The 19,896-nt window shown below is 45.8% G+C and overlaps 1 protein-coding gene across 1 annotated transcript in view; it reads left to right on the top strand.

The window, feature by feature from the left end:
- The window catches only part of LOC120834350 (titin), a 164,468-nt gene that overhangs the window by 27,675 nt on the left and 116,897 nt on the right, over positions 1-19,896 (top strand). The window contains 18 exon segments of the mRNA XM_078091003.1: positions 82-3,774; positions 4,363-4,641; positions 4,862-5,428; positions 5,632-5,913; positions 5,992-6,270; positions 6,352-6,633; positions 6,720-6,998; positions 7,082-7,369; positions 7,496-7,774; positions 9,636-9,926; positions 10,286-10,573; positions 10,996-11,121; positions 11,340-11,622; positions 11,716-11,899; positions 13,545-13,625; positions 18,240-18,507; positions 19,312-19,383; positions 19,660-19,716. Of these exon segments, the coding sequence (XP_077947129.1) occupies positions 82-3,774; positions 4,363-4,641; positions 4,862-5,428; positions 5,632-5,913; positions 5,992-6,270; positions 6,352-6,633; positions 6,720-6,998; positions 7,082-7,369; positions 7,496-7,774; positions 9,636-9,926; positions 10,286-10,573; positions 10,996-11,121; positions 11,340-11,622; positions 11,716-11,899; positions 13,545-13,625; positions 18,240-18,507; positions 19,312-19,383; positions 19,660-19,716 (7,878 nt within the window).

Genomic DNA, 19,896 nt, shown 5'->3' with positions numbered 1-19,896 from the left:
CTGTGGGTATTTGGATTTACTTTCAATGTTTGAGTCATTCTGTATTCAGGGTGCTTGTCTCACTGTGATTGTTCCACCCAGCCATCTCTAGCTCAACGATCACAGTGGAGGAGGCGACCCAGGACTCATACTACACCGGCGTTAAGTTAGCACATAAAACCAGAACACTTGAACTCCAGTCAGAGTCTAAACGCTTCTCCAGCTCTTTGGTGAAGCAAAAAGAAAAACCACTTTTCCTTAGCAAACTTTCTCCGGTGGCCGCGATTGTCGGAGAAACAGCCATGTTTAGTGTTGCGGTCTCCGGGTTCCCCAAACTTGCCATTCAGTGGTTCCATAACGGGCAGACTATCACCAGCTCGTCCGTTTACACCTTGGTTCACGAGCGGGATGAGTATGGCTTGGTCATTCACAAAGTCCAGAAGGAGTTAGAGGGAGAGTACTCGTGTACGGTCAGCAATATGTTTGGCCACTCAACATGCACGTCGTATTTGCATGTTCAGGTGAAGGAGCCAGAAAAGAATCAACGGGTTGACAGTGAGGCGTTGGTCTTGACTGGCAAACCCCCTGAATTCACTCAAACTATTGAGTCCCTTGAGTTGTGTGAGGGAGGTCAGGCTTTCTTCAGGTACTTTGTGACCGGAGATCCTCTCCCTGAAGTTCAGTGGCTCAATGGTAGCTTTTCCATTCAGCCGAGTAGGTTCTGGATTATTGTGAGCAACCCAGATGGATCAGGCTTTATAAATATTCTGAGTGTCAAGGAAGAGCACAATGGGGTGTACACATGTAAGGCCTCCAACCAACATGGAGAAGCCTCTTGTACCGCAGAACTGCTGGTGTTCCCTGTGAAGGTCCAGAAAGAGCAGACGTTCGTAAAGGAAACAAAAACTCCGGAAATATTCATGACCTTACAAACCACTGAATACCAGAAAAGAACTCTGTCTGATCAGATGATTTACACCATCAGCACTGAGGACCGGCAGATTATCCCCAGCGAGGAGGTTGGAACCCTCCGAGAGCTTGACATCTCTGCCGCAACCCTCCAGCGTGAACAGCTCACCCACAAGGCTGCAGTCCTGCAGGCTCATGAATTACAGGAGAATGTTTATCTTGCTTCCTCTCAGCCACCTCAGGTCTTAGCCATTCCAGTTAAACAGCTTCACATGGCCACTTTCTTATCTTCAGTCCAGGAGAGACAAAAGATCCCCGAGCAGCACTCCGAGCGCATTCTCAGCCCAGAGGTTATAGAACTCCGGTTAGCCACAGAGCAGACGTCTAAAGTCATGTCGGCCACGTCTGAAGAGGTTCTCCTCCTCGGCATAGTGAGGGCTGAGGCTCTGACGGACCAGAATCTGGAGCATGGGAACATAATGAAGGAACCTAGGCAGCTCGTTAGTGGTCACCAGGTTAAGTCCACTCTGCCGATCCTCGATGCCGCTTCAGATGTAACCCACAGGCCAGAGGAAGAGAGGGGTTTCAATGTCAAAGAGGGGGTCAAGATTTTATACTCAGCTCAGTCTGAAGGACAAGTAGCAATCACAGAGAGACACTCTGACTCTCTGCAGCCTTTAGATACAGCCACCCAGCCCCTGATTGACAAAGAGCAGTCCAAACCAGTGGTAGCACCGGTTAGTGAAACTACAGTGGCTTTATCCAAAGAGCAGATGTTTGAAATACAGCAACCAGAGCAGGAAAGTATCTCCTTTAAGAAAGACGTGTTTTATAAGTCAGCTGTAGCTGCCGAGGAGAAATACAAGGTCCGAGCCGAACCGGCAGGACAACCCCTAGGGTTAGCAACTACTATGTGTCTGGAGCCTCAACATGAGGGAGAAACACTCCTGAATCTGCAGGTTATAAGTGAACAGGACGTTTTACAGTCTGAGGGAAGGTTCAGTAACGAGAACCCTTCTGTAGAGCATGCAGAAGCAAGGAAAAGTCCCACTCTGTTGCATTCGGTTACTCAAGCAGAGCAAAGAACTACAATTTGCGAGGTGACCTCAGAGTTCTCAGCAAAAAACGCAGCCACATTGGTTCAGTCGAAGAAAGAGTTACCGCCGACAAAATACATCCAGTCTATTCAGTTAGTATCAGTTCTATCGAAGGAAGGTGTACTTACTGTCACCAAACCTGACCAACAGATGGCAAAGCAGAAACAATATACGGCTAAAAGGCATGCAGCTACCTCAGAAGAAAGAAAAGTGATCACGGCAGATTCTCACTCTCAAGATCTACATGTGTCGGTGACCGGGGTTCGGCCACAGGTCTGCACTGAGCCCAAGCCTTCGAGTATGCCCACAGTCTTCTCGCAGACAATGCAGCTGCAGAAGGAGACACCTTTCGTTATTGATGTCCAGCAGCAGCGAGCAGTGGTCAAGAAAGAGGACTACTGCAACATCACGCATTCCTTGAACGTCACAGACACCCATAGCCTCGAGGAGGGTCACACTACTATCCTAAAAACCGATGAGAAATTCCAGTTTGAGACCAAAGTTGAACCTAAGATACCAAAAAGAACAGTTTTTATAGAGAAGAAGGCTATTGCCAATGACAGCTGTACCATTTTAGAAGCCGCACGGCAGGACTTTGCAGTCCAGATCCAGGAAGGCCAGTCAGTCCGACAATCGGCGCTGCTTAAGGAAATGCAGGTCATTATGGGAGAACAGTCAAGTGAGATACATAAACGTGGCAGCTCAACTGTCAGTATTGTAATGCAGCACAAAGATGTTCTGTCTGTTCACGAGTCTCGGGACAGTCTGACTCTTCCTAAAGAACTCCATTTTGTAATTCAGATCCCCGAATTGTCCAGTGTGAACATCCACCGACAGCTTAGCGCCGCTCTTCAGTCGGCCGTTGCCAGGGATCAGCCGGTGTTACTGGCAGATGTCGTAAGAGGGTTACAGGCCGTGGAGGTTCAGGAGGTTAGGGTTCAGAAAGAGCCCAGACAAGCCACTGCCACATACCTTATCACAACCCAGGGATCCCCTATGGAGATCACTCTGTCTTTTGAAGGGCAATACCATCAGACAGCTGGCCTCATGTCTGAACTCCGGGTAGCTCTACATGCAATGGTTTTTCAGGAGCAACAGAGTCTTACGTCGGAGCTCCCGGGTACCGTGGAGAAGGACCAGCCTCAGAGGGCGCTGCTCGGCTCAGCGCCCTCCAAAGGGGTGTTGTCATCTGTGGTAGAAACCAAGATGGTAGAAGAGACTGCAGCTGGGTTTCCTCCTGCTGAATCTCAGTCTGTGGTGTTCCCGACTGAAGCGTCCTTCCAAAGCACATCCGTTCATAGTCGGCCTGAGATCTGTGAGTCCATGCAGGTGAAACGGACAACTGTCAGGTTGGAGCAGAATACCGGAGCTACTGAGGTGACTATCATGGTGCCAGTGGTTGACCGTCCTGTTGAGCAATGTATGGAAATTTCTGTCCGCAGCAAAAACAGAGAGGAATTTCTCTCGGAGGCAATCATGATCAGTGAGTCCTCTGACGGTCTGGTAGATTATCCTGCAGTCATTGATCCTCTGGAGGACGTTTGCACTGAGGAAAAGAACATGGTTGTTTTTACTACCACCATTAAGTACGTCACCCAGGTCACCTGGCTTTTCAATGGCCAATTGGTGACATCTGGCAAAGAGTTCAAGTGTTCTAAAGACCAGCACACTTTCACACTAGTTATCGACAAAGTAGTGAAGGAGAGGCATCAAGGAGAATATGTCTGTGAGGCCGAGAATGAAGCCGGCAGGACGACAACGTCGGCGCATCTCACTGTGGTATCAAGAGGTTTGATGATGGACAATTCTTTGATATCATCTACTAACCTCACACCTTGTTAGGATTCCGCTGTCTGCAGACCTCAACCATAAATTAAACCTTAAATGTACTTCATATAGAATTATTGTGTTGAATTTGCTTGAAATTCATCATAGAACTAAAATAAAATAATGTCCTGTAAGACCTCTTTACTTATTTTTAAAGCTAAATAAAATTTGTATGTTTAAGGTTTTCGCCAGACAGCAGTGGCATCCTCACTTCCTTCAAGTTCATACATTCCTCTAAATGCACATCTCCCCTTTATCCATCCCTTTGTCTTTTCAATGAACCTTTGACTTCATATCTTTAGATTCCATCTCTTATCATTCCTGGTCCTTTGGTGCACGCTTTTTCTACTTTTCTTACCACTCTGTCAACACCTAAAACCATTTTCTCCTCCACAGCTACCTCAGAATAACTCTGATTGTCACTTTACATCCCAGGTTCACTCCTCACCTCCATCTCCAGCAGAATCATTACATGTTGCTTCCACTTCATCTACTTCTGTTTATTCACTTGGTCTTTTCTCCCTTCCTTCCCTTCCCTTCCAACACACAGTGAAACCCGTGTTCAGGCACCGGATCGTCCCGATAGAGATCAACATTGGCAACACAGCCAAGTTCGAATGTGAAACTGAGGACGCTCCAAATGTGAGCTTCAAGTGGTTTAAGGACGGAAACTCCATCAAACAAGGCGAAAAGTACAGGATCATCAGTCGCTTCAGTACTTCCTCTCTAGAGCTTTTGAGCCCAAACAAGGACGACAGCGGTGAATACACCTGCAAGGCATCCAATCAGCACGGTGGTGAAGAATGCTCCGCCTCTCTCAGCGTGACAGGTAAGACCAATGCACGTTACCTTTTTCTACGCTGTTGTGTTGGGAGCTGTTTTGGGTTTCTCTTTCCTTCATCGGGTCACCTTCTGCTGATCAACACTTTGCATTTAATTTGTTTATTTGTGAATTGCTGGTTTGTTTTGCTGCCGGTTTCTCTTTGGTTGAATCAATAAGGTACAACATATTACCACTAACGTGTCTCTATTTTTCTTAACTCTCATAGAGCACTGCCCACCTGCCTTTATAACTAAACCTCAGCCTCAGATTGTGTATGCCGGAAATAGGGCAATAATACAGTGTGTAGTAACAGGATCTGCTCCACTGAATGTTGTCTGGCTCAGAGACAACCGGGCCTTACCCAAAGAGCCTGCACACTACCAAACCTCTTGTGACAAGAATAAGCACACTCTTGAGATCCCCAGAGTCGAGTTGGCCGATGGGGGGCTTCACGTGTGCAAAGTGTCTAATAATGTTGGGACCACCGAGTGCAGCACGGAGCTGCGTGTCATTGACCAACCCAACTTTGTGAAGCCCCTGGGTCCCGTGGCGGCCGTGGTTGGAGCTCCACTGCAACTGATGTGTCAGGTGGATGAGGACACTGGAGTGACTGTCTCCTGGACAAGAGATGGTAGAAAGGTCCACCAGTCTCCAGACTGCAAACTGTCTTTTGGGGATAAGATGGTCACTCTTGATATCCTAAAGACCACACTGAAAGATTGTGGGAATTATGTGTGCACAGTGACAAATGTCGCTGGGAGTGCAACTTGCTCCACCTCGGTGAAGGTTCAAGGTAAGAGGTGTTTAGTTAATTTCCTTTGCTGCTGTAGCATTTGAAGACATTGCAGATCAGCAGTAATGAAAATGAACATAAAAGGATTCTGTAATTTCTAATTATGGTGTAAATGCTGGTTCTTTAACTTCTTTCTCTTTCAATGCTGGGTTAATCTGTTCTTTGACTTCATCTTGACTGTTCTTAACCACACACCTCTCCAGAGCCGCCGGCCTTTGTGAAGAGGCTGGAAGCCTCCACAGTGTGGAAGCAAGGCAGCACTGCCCGGCTCCAGTGCTCTGTCAAAGGGTCCCCCGAGCTCCACACCTGCTGGTTCTTCAACGGCAGCTTGTTGTCTGTCGGTGGCAGATATGAGATCGGGCTAAAGGAAGGTGTCACAACTCTTGAGATAAAGGAGGTCATGTTGAGTGACAGTGGGAGTTTTACCTGTGAGGTTCTTAATGAGTCTGGCTGTGAAAGCTGCAGCACTAAAGTAACAGTGAAAGGTGTGTAGACTTTATGAGCATTATGGTAGAGAGGCAAATATTCAACCCGGTCTAACTGAGCTGTGTGTTCTCCTTTAGAACCGCCTTCTTTCAGAAAGGCGTTAACCTCTTTAGAGGTGGTCAGAGGATCTGTGGCTCTACTGGACTGTGAGATTGCAGGCTCCATGCCACTCGAGGTGGTCTGGAGAAAGAATAAGAAACACCTGTCAGCAAATAAGAAGTACGGGATTGTGTCACAGGGGTCTCTGGCCTCTCTGGAGATCCACTCATTTGAGAGTGCTGACGTTGGAGAATACGAATGTATCGTATCAAACGAGGTTGGGTCCGCAACCTCAAAGTCATTGGCTAAACAGAAAGGTTAGTGTTCATAGAGATACAGGGCATTAGATCTTGTTCTGCTCCTGGCTACTGTTTACATTCGTATCACTGTTGTTTCAGAGCCTCCTTTGTTCTCAAAGAGGGTTGAGAGTGCTACGGCAGTGTTGGCAAATACAGTGAAACTACAAGCGACCCTGAAAGGCTCACCTCCCATCACCATCAAATGGATGAAAGACTCTGAGCTGCTCAGAGATGATGATCCTAACATCAAAATGATATTTGAGGGCAACATGGCTGTAGTTTCCTTCTCATCTGTCCAGATAAAGCACGGCGGCAAGTACACTTGCCTTGCCATCAATGAGGCTGGACAGCAGAAATGTGAAGCTGTCTTAACAGTTCAAGGTTAGAACGTATTCCTCTTTGTAAGAACTCTTTCTAAAATGCAGATGCAGATGTCCCTGACCTCTAAAATGTATGTTTTACTATAGAACCTGCTAAGATCTTAGAGAAAGCAGGATCAATCAGTGTGACTACAGGAAATTCTGCTACGTTGGAGTGCAGGATTTCTGGAAGCCCAGATCTTAAAGTGAAGTGGTTCAAAGATGGCAAGGAGGTGATCGGTGGCCGTAAATACAAGATGAGCTTCAAGCAGAACACTGCCGTCCTAAAAATCCTCTCAGCAGACAAAGGAGACACTTCAGAGTACACCATGGAGGTGTCCAATAAAGTGGGAAAAGACATGTGCACATGCTCAGTCACTGTTATAGGTTAGTTTGAGCACAGGATAGATTTTTAACAGCACGCTAGAGGAGCAGCCCTTGGTTTATGTTGTATATATTTCCTCTCACAGATCGAGCCATTCCACCATCCTTCACCAGAACTCTAAGGAAAGTGGATGCGAGTGTTGGTAGCAATGTTATCTTGGAATGCCTTGTTGCTGGATCTCAGCCGATTGTTGTTTCGTGGTTCAAAGACCAGCAGCAAATCCACAGTAATGGCAAATATGAACTTGATTTCAGTGAGATCACAGCCTCTGTTTCCATAAGAGGCCTTGAGCAAAGTGATGGTGGAGTTTATACCTGCCGGGCCTCAAATGAAGCTGGAGAGAAAGAGACCAACGGCACTTTGTCCGTCAAAGGTCAGAGGGGTTGAAATGCCTTATCTTTCACCTGAGATCAATTAGGAATTTAACAGACATTACAAGTGATCAGACGTTATTGAGAGGCTTTGTACATGAATGCTGTTTTTCTCCCGAACATTCCAGAACCTCCCGTCTTCACAGTGAAGCCTGAATCCCAGGACGCTTCACAGGGATCAAGTGTTGTCATAAAATCAGCCTTTACAGGATCAGCTCCTCTGATTGTCAAATGGTTCAGAGATGAGGAAGAGATCACAAGTGGAGGCTCATATTTCATAAAGAAAGATGCCTCTTCGAGCTCTCTGGAGCTCAACTCTGTGAAACCCAGTGACTCATCCCAGTACACTTGCCAAGTGTCCAATGATGCCGGGAAGGTGGATTGCACCGCGGTCCTCTCTGTGAAAGGTGCATTTCAGTCTTTCGCTTTAATTAAGCTGAAGTGTTGTAGTCTTCACTTGAACTCTTGTATTTACTGTATCTGTTAATTTACAGAAGCCCCAACATTGAAAATGAAGCTTAAGCCCACAGCTGCTGAAAACTGGGCAACCTCTCAAGTGTCCAGCAAAGTGCAGGGAACCCCAAATTTGAGCATCAAATGGTTCATGAACAGCTCAGAAATCTCACACACACACACTCTAAGAAAAAAGGTCTTCGGCATGTTGACAGCTGCCAACATAAGCAGGGAATTATGGCGTTTTTTTTGATCTACCAAACGCTGTTTTGACAGCTCGAAAGCCAGTGAGGGATCATACCCTTTTTAAACTTGTGCCTCCCGATGGTTCTTAAACCAAATCTCAAACACATTCAACATCAACCTAACTTGTGGATTCAACTTTAACTTTGGGAGAACAAAACATAGAAAGTACAGGTATTAAGTATAATTATAAAAGGAAAACCAGACAGAGAAACTTCTGACAATAGAACGTATTGAGGGTTGTTAATGGTTCGGCTTTGTCGGTAAAGAGACCTCCGATGTGTCGTCGCAATCAACCTCCCTCCCTCACTGGTTTCTTTTCCCCTGGGTTCCTTCTCGACTTTCTTCCATCTGCCTTTTCAAAGAGCATCTTTAAGATAGCAGTTTGGATCTACCCAAAGCTATTGTTCTTTCGATTGTGACAATTAAAAAAAGAAAATGAAGCTGATTGTAGTCGGAAAGACAAATTTAAGAAACCTTCAAAGGAGTTAGAACATATGGAAGAAAAGCTGACTGGGAGCACGGTAGCACTCTCCACTTATCAATACTAGGCCAGTGACATAATCAGTGGTCCATCACCTTTCCATCACTGCTTCTCACAGAACTGGCCCGCTTCATTAGGAAGCTGCAAAGCACTTCTTTTAGGGTCGGCGGGCCGCTGGCCCTTAGAGTCGCATTTGCCGGCAGCCAAAGACTGAACGTGAGCTGGAGGAAGGACGGGAGGCCCCTCTGGGCCAGTTACCAGAAACTAGCAGGGCCATTCACGTCTCTCCCATGCCCTAAGAAGTTCTTATGTTCACATACCGGTAAATCTTCCTTAAATTCATCCTCGGGGTCCTTTGGATTCTGTATTGTCAAACTGTTTATTCTGTTTATTGTCCCTCTGCATGTGAAGACCGTGGATTATTCCACCATCGCTTCTCTCAGAACCTGTTCGCTTTGTGAAGAAACTGGAGGACACAAGCTAGGTAGACCTCCTTGGCTAGAGTGCCCCTATGCCAGCAGCCAGAGGGTCTATGTGACGTGGAAGAAGGAAAAAAAACTGATTTGGCCCACGTACCAGTACAATGTCAAGACCAACGACTCCTCCTGCACTCTGGAGGTCTTCTACAGCAACAGAGCCGTGCCGGCGGGGAAATATAATTGTGAAATATCCAATACGGAAGGAGCCGAGACCTGTCAGGCTCACGTTAACTTTAACCTTGTTGTACTCAGCCTCCTGGGATCCGGTGCTCCTTGGTAACAATGCCCTGGCTCAAATTTAGGGTTGACTGTTCCCAGCTCCGTTGGGAGAGAAAAATACTGTTTGAGGTCCTTCAGAGAATGTGTCCACGTTGTCATGGTTGGGTTAGATGAATTGCTTGCTCATGAAATAGATTCGTATAGAGTTTGTTCAAAACAAGGATAATCTGTCTTTGTTTGCTTTTGTGGGTTTCAAATGTTGTCTGGCTGTCTTCGTTGTACTGCTGCAGGGACAAAGGCCCGGTGGCCTGGTAAATGAAGAGTTCAATGCGGACCAATTACCAAAGTCACAACCGGGCCTTACTCTCTTCTCTTTGTCCCAACTTACAGAGCGCAAAGTGCCTCCAAGCTTCACCAAAAGGCCGTCTGAGTCCATGATGGACTCAGTGGGTAAGACGGTGAAGATGGAGGGCCGGGTGTCAGGATCCCAGCCGCTGGAGGTGACCTGGTACAAGGATGACCGGGAGGTCTATGGCTCCGACAATTACGACGTGAGCTTCATGGACAACGTGGCGGTGCTGAGCATCAGAACCTCCAGTTGCTCTGATGGGGGCGTTTACACCTGTAAGGCCTCCAACGAAGCTGGAGAAGCTTTCTGTCGGGTCTCTCTGTCCATCTCAGGTATGAGTGGAGGGCTTTTCTTCTTTAGCAATGCTAACAATATGGCTCATATGCAGAAACTAGAGAAACTGTTGTCTCCAGGTTTTGATAAATCTTAACACACTAATTGATGACAAAACCCATTAAGAATTGAACTGATTGATGGAGGACGTCTACATATCTCACAGACCTTCACCTGAAACAGGATATTACTCCTAAACCGTTCAGATATAAAGACACTTTTCATTGAGCTTTTATGTGTTGTATTTTTTGCACCTCTGACTCTAAAAGCTGATGTTATTGAGTCTGTATCAGGGCTCAAGTGTTAAGGTTAAGGTGTTAAGAGCAAATGTCTGTAGCTGCTTCCCCTCCCCTCTCAGAAGGAGGCCAGCCTCCTGTATTCGACGTCCCTCTGGAGCCTTTGACAGCGAGCGTGGGTGAGAAGTTGAGCTTGAAATGCGTGGTCAGCGGTTCTCCTCCTCTTGCCATCCAGTGGATGAAGGACAGGAGGGAGCTCAAGTCCAGCGGAAATACCAAGATCATGTTTGTGGGCGGGGCAGCCTCTCTGGAGGTTAACCCAGTGTCCATGAGCGACGGGGGAGATTACCTCTGCAAAGCCAGCAACGCCGCTGGCAGCAACTTCTGCAAGTCAAGGGTCATGGTGAAAGGTGACGTCCGACAACTACAGATTGCTTTACTTCAGCTACCGTTTTCCACAGTATGGGGGGTGGGATAGTTCACTGATCCAGCCCCCCGCCAGATTATGTACCTTCTTACATCAAATGTATTTTGGGCCAATTTTGTATTCTAGACCTAGTTATACCCAAAATGAAGCTTCAAGTTTTATTCAGATGAACTCTGCATCTCCAGTTGATGTTCAGATCCACTGAGCTTAACTGGTGACTGATACAATCAGACAGAACTATTATTTCACTTCATTACATCCTAGGTGAAATATTTGTAATAAAAGTCTCCATCTGAGCCAACAAATGGAGTTGAGTTTGGAAGCTTCTATCTTCCCTTGTTGGTGTTGGATTTTTAGTTATCCGTGGTATCATGCTACTGGACTCAACTCCATCATTTTTTCCAGATAAAGGATCAAAAGCTTCGCCCAGCGAGGATGCCGCCCCCCCGGCTGCTGCTGCTGCTGCTCCGGTCAAAAGGCTCGACAACCTCTTCTTCATCGAGGAACTTCAGAACATTTCTGTGACGGAGAGTAAGTTGACCACTGGAGGACGTGTGTCCTGACCCATCCGTATATTCATCCCTTAAAAAGACTCATCAGGGAAACCCCTCAATCAGTGACTGAATCTGGATGTGAAGTTTGTAAAGTTTATTGTGTTATTTGAGGAATCAGGAGCTCCTGAGTTGAAGGACGTGAGGTTCACTCAAATTCCACGCGGACTCATACGTTCTCTTTTTCTCCTTCCGCAGAAGGCACCGCAACCTTCATTGCCAAGATTGGCGGCGACCCGATTCCCAGTGTGAAGTGGATGAAGGGGAAGTGGAGGCAGATCACCCCCGGCGGCCGCATCTCCATTGAGCACAAAGGCCAAGACGCCAAAATGGAGATCAGGGAGGTCACCAAGTCCGACTCCGGCCTCTACCGGTGCGTCGCCACCAGCAGGCGCGGAGAGATCGAGTGCGGCGCCGAGGTAGAGGTAACCAAGAAGGAAGAGGTGGCCGGAATGGGAGACATTCGGACTAAGCTAAAGAAGTAAGACGGAGACAGAGTTCTTGATGGGATTTGAGGACGTTGAGGAAGGATGAAACAGATCTCAGATCTGAACGTTTTTTTGGTATTCATCAGGACTCCCTCAAAGCAGAAGAGTCCCAAGAAAGACGAAGACCTCAACATCGTGGAGCTGCTCCGAGGTCACGACCCCAAAGAGTATGAGAGGATCCTGCAGAAACATGGCATCCACGACTTCCGTGCAATCCTGCAGGCCGTGGAGTTCCTCAAGAGGGAGAAAGAGATGGAATCCGGAAAGGTGGTGAGAGAGAAACCAGCGGAGGTTTGACCGATCCTCACGATGAGGAACATTTATTTATAAAGGGGTTTTGTTAGCTTCAGACCAGGCTAGCTGTTTCCAGTTGTTATGCTACGCTAGTTATCTGGCTTGTATGTACCTATTCACACAAGGGTATACTCATTTGATACACTGCCGATTTTGCAGGTTTTCCCATTTACAAAGCATGTAGGACTCTGTAATTTTTATCATAGGTACCCTTCAACTGTGACTGACGGAATCTAAAAGAGAAAATCACATTGGATTATTAAAAAAAGTATTTGAGCCAAACGTAATATTTGGTACAGGAACCTTTGCCATTCATCATACGTTTCCTGTAGTTCTTGACCAGGTTTGCACACACTGCAGAAGGGATTTTGGCCCCCTCCTCCAGATCCTTCAGGTTTCGGGGCTGTCGCTGGGCGACACGCACTTTCAGCTCCCTCCAAAGATTTTCTATTGGGTTCAGGTCTGGAGACTGGCTAGGCCACTGCAGGACCCTGAGCTGCCCTGGCTGTGTGTTTCGGGTCGTTGTCATGCTGGAAGACCCAGCCACGACCCATCTTCAATGCTGTTACTGAGGGAAGGAAGTTGTTGGCCAGGATCTCGCAATGCATTGCCCCATCTGTCCTCCCCTCAATACGGTGCAGTCGGCCTTTCCCCTTTGCAGAAAGTTGGGATGGTGTTCTTGGGGTTGTACTCCTTCTTCTTCCTCCAAAAACGGCGAGTGGAGTTTAGACAAAAAGCTCTATTTTCGTCCCATCAGACCACATTACCTTCTCCCATACCTCCTCTGGATCATCCAGATGTGACATGCGCTGGCTTGAGCAGGGGGACCTTGCATGCCCTGCAGGATTTTAATCCATGACGGCGTAGTGTGTACTAATGGTTTTCTTTGAGACTGTGGTCCCAGCTCTCTTCAGGTCATTTACCAGGTACTGCCATGTAGTTCTGGGCTGATCCCTCACCTTCCTCATGATCATTGATGCCCCACGAGGTGAACTTCTTTGATTTTCTAATAATTGTGCCAACAGTTGTTGCCTTCTCACGAAGCTGCTTGCCTGTTGTCCTCAAGTCCATCCCAGCCTTGTGCAGGTCTACAATTTTATCCATGTTGTCCTTGCACAGCTCTCTGGTCTTGGCCATTGTGGAGAGGTTGGCGTCTGTTTGATTGAGTGTGTGGACAGGTGTCTTTTATACAGGTAAGTTCAAACAGGTGCAGTTAATACAGATTATGAGTGATGAATAAGAGGGCTTCCTAAAGACAAACTAACAGGTCTGTGGGAGCTGGAATTCTTACTGGTTGGTAGGTAATTAAATACTTATGTCATGCAATAAACTGCTAAATATTTAATTTTTAAATCATACAATGTGATTTTCTGGATTTTTGTTTTAGATTCTGTCACTCACAGAGGTACTCATAGGTACTCACAGAAGAGTACCTATGATAAAAATGACAAGCTCCTACATACTTTGTGTGAGAAAACCTGCAAAATCGGAAGTGTATCCAATACTTGTTCTCCCTACTTTAAATGAGTTCACTGTATCCCTATCACAGCAGGAAGCGTACTATTGTGTTATTGTTGGACTGAGGCTAACGCTGTGAGCTAACATGGTTTTCCCACTGTAGGAGGTGGAACATGGCGGCCGGGTGGAGGAGGAGGATATGACCCGACTCCTCCGGGATCTGGAGGGACGCGTCGGCACAGAGGTACCCGACAACGACAATGGCTCACCATCAACATTTAGATGCTAGATCAGATCCTAGATCCTGAACAGGAAGCATAGAGACTCATTCAGAGTTGCTTCCATCACGGGGGAAAGAGACACAAAATATAGGACGTCTGTCACAACAGCTTTAATATCCACCGAAAACAAACCACAATGTCTCCCTCATGTCTCCTTCATGTCCTCTTCATATCTCATTAATGTCCCCATCATGTCTCCTTTATGTCTCCTTGATTTTCATGTCAATTCAATTCAATTCATTTCATTTTATATAGCCCAAAAATCGCAAATTACAAATTTGCCTCGGAGGGCTTTACAGTCTGTACATACGATATTCTTTGTCCTGAAACCCACACATCGGCATAGGAAAAACGCCCCAAAAAATGAAAAAACCCTTCCGAGAGGGAAAAAAGGGAAGAAACCTCAGTGAGAACGTCAGAGGAGGGATCACAGTCCCAGGATGGACAGACTACAATGGATGCCATGTGTACAGAATGAACAATGTATAATACATGCAATTCCTATGACAGAAATTATTCAAGTAATTGTGAGTAGTAAGCCAGGCGCACAGCAGGACCACTGCAGGGGCAACCACCATCAGATAGAACCACCATCTACAGAAGCCTGTGGGGAGGGAGAGCACAGAGACTTTAGCAGAGGGTAATGTTGGTTTATGAGTACAGTAATATGATTAATATCTTAAATAATAATGATGATGATGATGGCAGCAGCAGGCGTCAGCAGGGCCACGGTAGGTGTCAGGACCAGGGTCCAGACGGAACTGCGATCTACGGAGACCTGCTAGGGGAGAAAGCACAAAAAAAACTCCCGGAAAGAAGCTGAATTAGTCATGTGCATTAATAAAACGTGAATTATTATTATAGTAGAACGAGAGCGTGAGAGAGGAGCTTGGTGTGTCCTAAGAAGTCCCCTGGCAGTCTAAGCCTATAGCAGCTTAACTAAGGGCTGGTCCGGACTAACCTGAGCCAGCCCTAACAATAAGCAAAATCAAAGAGGAAAGTTTTAAGCTTTATCTTAAAAGAGCTGACCGAATCTGCCCCCCGGACTGAAAGTGGAAGCTGGTTCCACAAAAGAGGAGCTTGATAACTGAAGGCTCTGGCCCCCAGCCTACTTTTTAAAACCATAGGAACAACAAGTAACCAGCATCTATGGAGCGCAGCGGCCTTGTAGGGCAATAAGGTGTTATAAGCTCTTTAAGATACGACGGTGCCTCACCAGCAAGTGCCTTGTAGGTGAGGAGAAGAATCTTAAAATCTATTCTTGATTTAACAGGGAGCCAGTGCAGAGAACTTAATACAGGAGTGATATGATCCCTTTTCTTAGTTCTTGTTAATACACGTGCTGCAGCATTCTGAATCAACTGGAGAGGCTTAAGAGATTTACAAGAGCAGCCTGATAACAAAGAATTACAGTAATCCAGTCTAGAAGTAACAAACGCATGAACTAATTTTTCTGCATCACTTTGAGACAGAAAGTTCCTGATTTTTGATATATTACGTAGATGAAAAAAGGCAGTCCTTGAAGTCTTCTTCATATGAGAGTTGAAGGTCATATCCTGGTCGAAGAGAACTCCAAGATTCCTGACGGTGCTGCTGGGTACCAGAGCAATTCGATCCATAAAAACTGTATCACGTGACAGCTGGCTTCGAAGGCGCTCTGGGCCTATCAAGATAACTTTCGTTTTTTCTGAGTTTAGCATTAGGAAGTTGGCCGGTCATCCAAGTTTTGATGTCTCCAAGACATTCTTGAAGTCTAACAAGCTGGTCTGTCTCTTCTGTTTTGATCGACAGATACAGTTGAGTATCGTCTGCATAACAATGGAAGTTTATGCAGTGTTTCCTGATAAGATCACCCAAAGGAAACATATAGAGGGTAAATAGAATCGGTCCAAGTACAGAACCTTGTGGGACACCGTGACTAACATTGGTCACGGTGTCACCGTTGGATTCACCGTTTACAAGCACAAACTGGGATCGATCCGACAAGTAGCATTTAAACCAGCTGAGTGCATTTGTGAAATCCAATCAAATGTTCTAGTCTCTGCAACAGGATACAATGGTCTATGGTATAAAATGCGGCACTGAGGTCCAGCGAGACAAGAAAAGAGATGAGTCCTTGGTCCGATGCAAGTAGAAAATCATTCGTAATTTTCACCAGTGCTGTTTCTGTGCTATGATGCACTCGAAATCCTGACTGGAAATCCTTAAACAAAGCATTGTTTTGTAGAAAGTCACATAATTGATTTGCAATGGATTTCTCAAGGATCTTAGAGAGGAAGGGAAGATTAGAGATAGGTCTGTAGTTAGCCAACACCTCTAGAGCAAGAGTAGGTTTCTTAAGAAGAGGTTTAATTACAGCTACCTTGAAGGACTGCGGTACATGTCCTGTCAACAAAGACAGATTCATAATATCTAATAAGGATGTGCTAACTAAAGGAAAAACTTCCTTAAGCAGCTTAGTCGGAATCAGATGCAAGAGACAAGTAGAAGATTTAGACTTTGAAATTATAGAAATCAGTTGATCAAGGTTGATGGACATGCAAAGAGGCATCAGGGCCCACTGCTGCATCCAAGGTTCTGTGGTGGAAGATTTTGCACAGACAATCGTTAAGTAAGAAACAAAGGCTCTGAGTATGTCTTTTCTCCATTTATTTCCTTGCAAGGGAAAGAGGGTCACAACAGCTACGTGGTCAGTAGACTGTCAAGAACCTCCTTCTGCCCACATCGAGGCAGTTTTTATACCTAAGTTTAGATATCAGTGGCGTCAACAGAAACCTTTGACCATCTTGTTGAGTATCTACAGCCAGGGTACTGGGAACATCTTATCCATGTAAGACACGTCAGTTCTTTGACCATGTCCTTGCTCTCCCAACATGCTAAAACAAATGTGGTCATAGACATAACAAACACTTTGTTCAATCTCTACAGCTATGACACTGGAAACATCTAATCCAAGTGGGAGACGTCAGTTCTTATGTCAGGGCCTTTGTCATCTAAGCACTTGCAATTAATAAACTGGTTATACAAATGACGCATTTAAAAGGGTTACATATCATTTTCCCATTACAGTTCCTACATCGGAGGACAGGTCAGCACTGGTTGAAGGCAGGAGACCATCAATTTTGTCTTTGATAGTCAGAATCTTATCATTGAAGAAATTCATGTCGTTACTACTGAGGTCCAAAGGAATACACGGCTCAACAGAGCTGTGACTCTCTGTCAGTCTGGCTACAGTGCTGAAGAGAAACCTGGAGTTTTTTTTTTTTTTCTCTATTAATGATGAGTAATAAGATGCTCTTGCGTTACGGAGAGCCTTCTTATATGTTTTAAGGCTGTCTTGCCAAACTAGCCTAGATCCTTCTGATTTGGTGGAACGCCATAAACGGTAAGTTTCCGCACAGTTTGAAGTAGGTTCCGTGTTTGAGGGTTATACCACGGAGCAGACTTCCTTCTTGTTGCTATTCTTCTTTCCAGAGGAGCAATAGCGTCCAGCGCCACTCTCAAAGAGCCTGTAGCAGTATCGACAAAATTATCGATCTGGACGGACTGAGGTTCTCACAGGAGTCTTCTTGTATCTTGAGACAGGACACTGAACTTAGAGCAGAAGGAATGGCTTCTTTAAATAAGGCTACAGCGGTATCCGATAAGCGTCGACTGTAGAAACCCTAGGCAGGAGGAGGAGATTCTGATAGTAAAAATTCAAAGGTTATCAGACAATGGTCCGACAGGAGAGGGTTCTGTGGAAAAATTGTTGAATCTTCAATTCCCAATCCCATACACAAGAACCAAGTCGAGAGTGTGGTTAAAACAGTGAGTTGGTTTATTTACACACTGACAGAAACCAATTGAATCTAACAATGAAAGGAATGCAGTACTAAGGCTGTCGTTGTCGACATCCACATGAATGTTAAAATCACCCACAATAACTACCTTGTCCGTTTTAAGGACCAAACTCGTTAAGAACTGTGAAAATTCTGAACGAAATTCCGAATAAGAACCTGGGGTCCTGTACACTATTACAAAGAGAATTTTCCAGGTCGGTTGCGAAAGACTGAAAACCGGGCTTTCAAATAAGTTATAATCCACCTTAGGTTTAAAGTTCATTAAAAGGCAGGAGTCATAAATAGCTGCCACTCCCCCACTAGGTATTAACATGACTCGGAGGAGTCGCTTCATTTAAGCTGAAACATATTCAACAACCACGTTTCAGTAAGACAAAATGTCACGTTCCCTTCACGTACCCTTCGTGTTTTCGCTGTCTCATGTTGGTTTTAAGCGGTTTGAGATGAAGACCTGCAGATAAAAGTCAGATGGCAGATTGGTATCCATCCATCCATCCATCCATCCATCCAGATTGGTAGTCACATGTATTACATGGAGACTTTTGGTGCAATGCTCTAAACACAACAGGAAGTTGGTTAATTGAAATTCTGGGTGGCTGAATTCATGCGCTGTACTTTAACAGTCTCCTCCTATTTTAAGGTTAAAATGACTGAATGTGATTTATTTATATATTGTGAAAATTATTTCAGCCCCTCAGTCTCCACTGGAGTTTAAATCAGGTCTTGATTCCTCAGCCTGTCTTAGTTATCGAGGACATCAGCGACCAGAAGGCGGCGGAGAACCAGAGCGCCGTCTTTGAGTGCCGGATCCGGATCAACTATCCGGAGATCAGTCTCACCTGGTACAAAGGCACCCATAAACTGGACGCCGGAGACCAGTATGACATCATCAGCGCCGGCGAGCTGCACTGTCTGCGCATCAAGAGCTGCCAGGCCAAAGACGAGGGCAGCTACCGGGTGGTGTGTGGGCCGCACATCTCCAACGCCAAGCTCACCGTCACAGGTCAGTCCGTGTGTTCTCTGTGTCTTTAGCAGCTCCAGAGACCTCTGCCCTCATAGAACCTGCTGGTTCTGTGTTTCTCTCACTACTCTGGCTCTCGGAAGGTAACCCTGACGGTCTGCTTCTACCAGATCACATACAGCTGACTGAAGTCCTCGGCGTGGCCAGTGAACGCTACTGTACTGCCTTTTAGTGCCAGATGTCCTCGACCACACCATTGTCTCTTGGTACAAAAACTCACCGGAGCTCATGGAAAGACCCAAATATTCTTTCAGGGCCGATGGACGACGGCACTTCATGACCACCCTGGAGGTCTCAACCTGTTGGTCCTTCGCGGTTTTATCTTTATATGAATACGTTGGTCCTCTGTAGTTTTATCTTCATGAGAACATTTTGGTCCCTCATGGTTTTATCTTCATAAGAACATGTTGGTCCTTCATTGTTTTACCTTCATGAGAACATGTTGGTCCTTCATGGTTTAATCTTCATAAGAACATGTTGGTCCTTAATGGTTTCATCGTCATGAGAACAAGTTGGTCCTTCATGGTTTTATCTTCATGAGAACAAGTTGGTCCTACGTGGTTTTATCTTCATGAGAACAAGTTGGTCCTCTGTGGTTTTACCTTCATGAGAACATGATGGCACTTAATGGTTTCATCGTCATGAGAACAAGTTGGTCCTTCATGGTTTTATCTTCATGAGAACAAGTTGGTCCTACGTGGTTTCATCTCCATAAGAACATGTTGGCCCTTCATCTGCTGTGAATCTCCTTCGTTCCTCCTGTCTCAGCTCACTTTTGTTCCTCAGCAGAAGAGAGAGAACCTGTGGGAGAATCGGTAGAGAGTGCTCAGGTGCAGACCATAGAAGAAGTCCCAGCAGGTACAAACACTCGTCCCTGCTACAGATTGATGCTGCTTGTAGCCGGCATGTTTGTTTCCAGCCTAACTGCTTCTAGGAGCCTTTTTTCCTGTGTCACTTTAGATCCTTTTCCTGTCTCGTCTGTCTCCTTCGTGTCAGTGTTCCTTTGACTCTTCCTGCTGTTATTTAGCTCGTACTAACGCTTAGCACAGCTTTGTGTTCGATAGTAGGAAGAAGAAAGAAGGAAGTAGAGCTCAGCCTTCAGAGTTCTAATGTGAACTTTCTTGATCTTTTAAGTTCCTGAGGTTTACAGTAGACCAGACGGGAAACCTGGAGCTCCGCCTCCAGTCACAGGTATCTGCTCACCTCTTCCTCTTGGCACCACTTCCTGATTGACCTTTATGTACTTCTGTTCTTTTATTCACGCTTTGCTCCTAAAGACCTGAATGATGACAGACTCTTGATGTGGTAAAACTGACCTCTATGATAATATGTTAAAGAACCTCACGCGAAGAAGCTGCATCTCAAAGAACT

Source organism: Gasterosteus aculeatus, chromosome 16, assembly GCF_964276395.1.
Source record: "Gasterosteus aculeatus chromosome 16, fGasAcu3.hap1.1, whole genome shotgun sequence".
Lineage (NCBI taxonomy): Eukaryota > Metazoa > Chordata > Actinopteri > Perciformes > Gasterosteidae > Gasterosteus > Gasterosteus aculeatus.
The sequence above is the reverse complement of the archived record's forward strand: the minus strand, read 5'-3'. Positions and strand labels throughout refer to the sequence as shown.